At 48.5% G+C, this 6,358-nt stretch overlaps 1 protein-coding gene across 1 annotated transcript in view; it reads left to right on the top strand.

The window, feature by feature from the left end:
- Positions 1–279: 279 nt before the first annotated feature.
- The window catches only part of GNA15 (G protein subunit alpha 15), an 82,236-nt gene continuing 76,157 nt past the window's right edge, over positions 280–6,358 (top strand). The window contains exon 1 of the mRNA XM_086946762.1: positions 280–933. Within this exon, the coding sequence (XP_086802888.1) occupies positions 780–933 (154 nt within the window). The 5' untranslated portion in view covers positions 280–779. The remainder of the gene's footprint in view (positions 934–6,358) is intronic.

Here is a 6,358-nt window from a genome sequence, read left to right as displayed (position 1 = left end):
TGTGTCATATTGCACCCCAAAACACCAACAACCAGAAGGCAAGACCTCAAGCCTTCGCAGCACCTACACCAGGTCACTTGGGGTTGGTCGTCCTAGGGGACCGGCAACATCAGGAGTTGGTCTTCATAAGGAACCAGTGACCTCAGGAATTGATCATCATTAGGACCGGTGGCCTCAGGAGTCGATCATCATAAAGACCAGTGACCTCAGGAGCCGATCATCATCAGGACCAGTGACCTCAGGAGTCGATCATCATCAGGACCAGTGACCTCAGGAGTCGATCATCATTAGGACCAGTGACCTCAGGAGTCGATTGTCATCAGGACCAGTGACCTCAGGAGTCGATCATCATCAGGACCAGTGACCTCAGAAGCCGATCATCATCAGGACCAGTGACCTCAGGAGTCGATCATCATTAGGACCAGTGACCTCAGGAGTCGATTGTCATCAGGACCAGTGACCTCAGGAGTCGATCATCATCAGGACCAGTGACCTCAGAAGCCGATCATCATCAGGACCAGTGACCTCAGGTGTCGATCGTCATCAGGACCAGTGACGTCAGGAGTCGGTCATCATAAGAGAACATTGACCTCATGGTCTGGTGATATGAGGACCCAGTGTCCTCAGGAGGGTGGTGATAAGAGGGCCCGCTGACCTCAGGAGTCTGGTGTTGTGAAGACCCAATGCCCTGAGGAAGAGTTGTCGATATGAGGGCACAGTGACCTCATCAGAAGGACCTCTTCCCGTGAGCCGGTGGTTTGCACACTCGCGTGACCGCCATGGACCACTGCTGCTATGCCTGGTTCTGCGGCCGGTGCTCCTGGTACCTGTCGGAGGACGAGAAGATTGCCCTGGACGTGGACCAAAGAATCAACCTGATGCTCCGGAAGCAGAAGAAGAAGGACCAGAGGGAGCGCAAGCTGCTGCTGCTGGGTGAGTGAACGCTGGGGCCCCTTTCGGGAGGGCTTTGGGCCCCCGGTGCATGGAGGAGGAAGGCTGGTGTCAGGGAAATGAGTGCAGCGGAGCCGGGGAAAGGTTGGTGGAAGTGGCCGCTGCTGTCTGAGGAGCCGGTAGGGCTGGGGAAAGGTCATGAGAGCTAGGCTACTGTCTGTGAAGAGCCTGCAAGGCCGGCGCAGTGTCCGTGGAACCAGCCTGCTGCTATCTGAGGAGCTGGCAGGGCTGGGATTAGGTCAGTGGAACCATGCCACCACCCAGGGCACAAGTCGAGGGTACATCCCCCCTGCCAAGAAGCTGGGCCCCACAGATATATGCCGAACTCCACCTGGTGAAATTTTCAGACACCATGACACGTTCAGCAGCGCCTGCACGGTGTCTGCTTTCATTTTGTGCAGCAAAGTGCGGGGGAGGGGCTTAAATTCCAGTAGACCGAGGTTAAGGGGCCATCAGGCCTCCCTTTGACTGAGTATCCTGCTGGGAGCTGTTGAGCCCCTCACTCATAGCTGCAGATGCAGGGGAGGGGAAACACAGGCTCACGGGTTGTTATTACTTCACAGGTAGTTAAGAGGGGCATGCTTTGGACTTTGTTCAGTCCCTGTATATAAGTGCATGCACCTTAAGAATGTCCGAAGAGTTGGCCTGTCCCACTATTCACACAAATACCAATTTAAATGCCTCTATTTTGTTTTATTCCTTTTATAGCGCTACTCATCCTAAGCACTTAACGTTACACCTACACAGCATACATTGACAATAAATCACGTGTGTGTGTAAATCAATGTACAGGATGAGTCACATAAGACTGTGCGGGTTACAATGTGTGGGAGTCACGTGTCCTTCATAGCTTACTGAGCTATATTAAAAGGATTATATTTTAAGCTCACTGAGCTATATTAAAAGGTTTATAATTTATGAATTGCAAGTAACAAAAAGATCTATGTGTTAAAAGCAGGAACCCACTTACCCAGCTACATAAAATAAAAATCTGGCATTTAAGTGGCATATGATGTTCTTTGCAGAAGACATACTAACCCTTAATGCTAATTTCATTCAAAATTGGAACTAGACAAAACACAGATCTCTCCAGCAAGTGCATTAACCCCCAGAGTTATCTTACCATTATTATCCAACCCTGAGAGTTACTGGGCACACAAAGATCTCTGCAGCAGATGCCTGAACTCCATAAGATATTTTAAAATGCAGACTTTGGAATCCATGAAGCACAGTAGTTTCACAGCCACATTTCTCCCTGTTGACATTTTCTTTGTGGCAGAGTTAACACCTTGGCTGCTAAGGCAATTTTCAGCCTGTGCTGGAAATTGCTATTATCCTTTATTCATGACGAGCTGGGCTCGTCATCAGCACACGACCACTGTGCACCATGACGAGCCCAGCTCGTCATCAGCAGCGAAAGGGTTAAAGAAGTAAGGGTCATATCGATCAGAGGGCTGAACCGCTTGCGTGCCATGCAATGGGTCAAAAAAGTGTGCAAACCTTACGTTTGATTTATCAAGCCACGCAAGACCACCTTGCATGGTCCTGAGCGGCTTCATAAATCCAGAGTAACACAACGCAGAGCAAATCGTGATAATTTGATAAATACGCCCCTAAATGTATAAATTGAGGCTCAGATTTTACCTCAGGGAAGCCATTTTTTTGGCACAACTCAGACGCACAATCCCATTTACTAAATATTGTAATGTGCTCAAATGTACTGATGATAGACCTGCCAAACATATGTGTGCGGTTTTAAGATCTGATGTCACTTCTAGTGATGTCACTTCCTGTGAGGTTCTGGGTTATGATACCACATGCAGTGTCACGCTTCGTGATGTCACATGCTGTGATGTCATACGCCATGATTTCACCTGCATACTGCCTGCCTTAGTCAGCTCCCCTACTTCTTTTTGTAGCACTTGTGTCCTGCCACCACTTGTGAGGACAAATATTCACAGACAATGAACTCTACCTAATTAACTTTAACATTTGCTGTACGTCATATATTTGGATGGACACTCTGGCTGGACCATTAACACAACTATAAAGACATTAACGAGGGTGTGTGGAGAAGTGTGGCTCAATGGTTAGAGCGGCAGACCCTGGTGCAGAGGTCTGGCCCGGGACCAGGGTTCTATTCCCGCCTCGGCGGGTCTTGGACTCAATCTCCCCTGACCTGATAATTCTCGCCACGGTGCCTACTCTAATCATGAGTCCCACTCTGTGACTCTGGGCAATAGCTTGCTTAATCTCCACAACGGCCCCAGCAGCGCTTGGATGCCTGGCTTCACCTTGGGGGTGCCCAGGAGTGAACATCTCCCAGGAAAGCCAGGAAGTCAAGTCAAGTCAAAGATTTATATAGCGCGCTACATACCCAGAGGGTCTCAAGGCGCTTGAAGGAGGGTGGGGAATTACTTGTCGAATATCCAAGTTTTAAGTTGCTTTCTGAATGCTAGGTGCTTCTGAGTGAGACGAAGGTGAGTGGGGAGTGAGTTCCAGGTTTTAGCTGCTAGGTAGGAGAAGGATCTACCTCCCATGGTGGTTTTGTTGATGCGAGGTACGGTGGCGAGGGCTTGGATGGAGGATCGTAGCTGGCGGGGGGGGTGTAGAAGGAAAGTCGTGTGTTGAGGCAATCGGGTCCAAGTTCGTAAAGTGCTTTGTGTGCGTGGGTTAGGAGGCGGAAAGTAATCCTCTTATTGACGGGGAGACAGTGGAGGGTTTTCAGGTGACTGGAGATGTGGTCTTTACGCGGGATGTCTAGTATGAGTCTGGCTGATGCGTTCTGGATGCGTTGGAGTTTTTTCTGGAGTTTTGCGGTGGTACCGGCGTAAAGGGTGTTTCCGTAGTCCAGGCGGCTTGTAATCAGTGCATGGGTGACCGTCTTTCTGGTTTCGGTGGAGATCCAGCGAAATGTTTTTTTGAGCATGCGAAGAATGTTGAAGCAAGATGAAGAGACGGCGGTGACCTGTCTGGTCATCGAGAGTGAGGAGTCCAGGATGACGCCCAGGTTCCGTGCGTGGTCCGTCGGGATGGGTGCTTTTCCAGGGGCCTCTGGCCACCAAGAGTCATCCCAGGCGGAGGGGGAGGTACCTAAGATAAGGACTTCTGTTTTGTCTGAGTTCAGTTTCAGACGGCTGTGCTTCATCCACTCGGCTACTTCTTTCATTCCTTCATGTAGGTTGGTTTTGGCGGTATTAGGGTCTTTGGTGAGTGAGAGGATCAGTTGAGTGTCGTCAGCGTAGGAGATGATGTTGAAGTTGTGTTGGCGTGCGATGGCTGCGAGGGGGCTCATGTATACGTTGAAGAGGGAGGGGCTGAGTGAGGATCCTTGTGGCACGCCGCAGATGACTTCAGAGGCCTCTGACTTGAATGGTGGGAGGCGGACTCTCTGGGTTCTTCCGGTGAGGAACGAGGTGATCCATTCCAGTGCTTTTCCTTGGATTCCGATGTTTCTGAGACGCTGTAGAAGGGTGCTATGGCAGACTGTGTCGAAGGCTGCGGAGAGGTCAAGGAGGATGAGGGCGACTGTGTCTCCATTGTCCAGTAGAGTTCGAATGTCGTCTGTTGCTGCGATGAGGGCAAAGGGTTCCACAGCGGTATGAATACAGCGCTGCAAGACCTCTGGGTAGAAGGCGCTATATAAATACAAACACATTTACTTATTATTTGATTCATTATTTTATTTTGCTTTTTTTTGTTATATATCCTTTCAATACAAAAATATCAGTGCATTAATAAATACATACCCTAACTGCATAATTTTAGAAAGAACCAGATCCCATTGCACAACATTCATTCAACAACACTCAGCCACCTGCACTTGTGAGGAGCCAAAGCCGACATGAGAGATTACTGTAGCGGAGCTGGAGAATTCCCGTAGCTGAGATGGAAGATTACCATAACCGCGGTAGGGGATTACTATAGCCGAGATGGGAGATTATCATAGCCAAAATTGGAGATTACATAGCTGAGATGGGAGATTACCACAACCAAAGTGGGAGATTACTATAGATAAAATGGGAGATAACTATAAAATACTATAGCTGAGACAGGAGATTACCATAGACAAGATAGGAGATATATTTCATGAGAGATTACCATAACCAAGGTAAGAGATTACTATACCCGAGATGGGGACTATCATAGCTGAGACAGCAGGTTACCATAACAGTAACAGGAGATTACCATAACCGAGACAGGCATTTATCATAACCAAGACGCAAGATTACCATAACCGAGACAGGCGATTATCATAACCAAGACACAAGATTACTATAACCGAGACAGGCGATTATCGTATCTGGGACAGGAGATTACCATAGCATCCACTGCTTAATTCAGATCCAGAAAAGAGAGGGTGTGGTTACGTTTCCTGAGTTTGTGGGGGTGGGACGTGGTCTGGATACGCGTGGCAAAGTAAAGATTAGAGTCCAGTAGGAAGCCAGAGGACTTAGTGGAAGTGGTTCATTTTGGGGGGGGGGGAATCTGCCAAGTTTAGGGATACAAAGCTGAGAAGATCTGTAGCTGGGTGGGTTGGTGTGTGAGGAGGAGAACACTCAGTCCTTGCATTTGAGGTGCTTTTGTTGTGCTCCATCCATTTGAGAGGGTCAGTTGAGTCCAGTTTTAGACAGGCGCAGGGTACCAGGATCCTGCAGGGCCCACCCAGGGGTTCAACATTCATGTCTAAGAGAGTGGGGGCTAGGATGCAGCCTGGAGGGCCCTGCATATTATGGGGGGGAAGAAAAGAACTTGTTCATTTTTGCCATTTGACAGCGCTCTGATAGACAAGAGTGGACCTTCTGAAGGCCAGTTCCCCTGAGGCACACCCTGTTTCTGAGTGTGAAGGTGAATTACCCTGTTTCTGAGTGTGAAGGTGAATTATCCTGTTTCTGAGTGTGAAGGTGAATTACCCTGTTTCTGAGTGTGAAGGTGAATAACCCTGTTTCTGAGTGTGAAGGTGAATTACCCTGTTTCTGAGTGTGAAGGTGAATTATCCTGTTTCTGAGTGTGAAGGTGAATAACCCTGTTTCTGAGTGTGAAGGTGAATTACCCTGTTTCTGAGTGTGAAGGTGAATTATCCTGTTTCTGAGTGTGAAGGCCAATTACCCTGTTTCTGAGTGTGAAGGTGAATTACCCTGTTTCTGAGTGTGAAGGTGAATTATCCTGTTTCTGAGTGTGAAGGCCAATTACCCTGTTTCTGAGTGTGAAGGTGAATTTGATGTTGAACTGCTTTGAAGGTTGAATCCAGTAGGAAGCCGAGGCGGGGAGGAGGACATCACTGACCACCAGGAGTGCTGCAGATCCGGCACAGTGACTGTCACTGAAATTAAACTGGTTTTTCAATTGGGAGGATCCGTATTTACCAATAACTTTAGCTAGAAAGGTTATGCTTGAGATGAGACAG

The sequence above is a fragment of the Lissotriton vulgaris genome, chromosome 12, assembly GCF_964263255.1.
Source record: "Lissotriton vulgaris chromosome 12, aLisVul1.2, whole genome shotgun sequence".
Classification (NCBI taxonomy): domain Eukaryota; kingdom Metazoa; phylum Chordata; class Amphibia; order Caudata; family Salamandridae; genus Lissotriton; species Lissotriton vulgaris.
The sequence above is the reverse complement of the archived record's forward strand: the minus strand, read 5'-3'. Positions and strand labels throughout refer to the sequence as shown.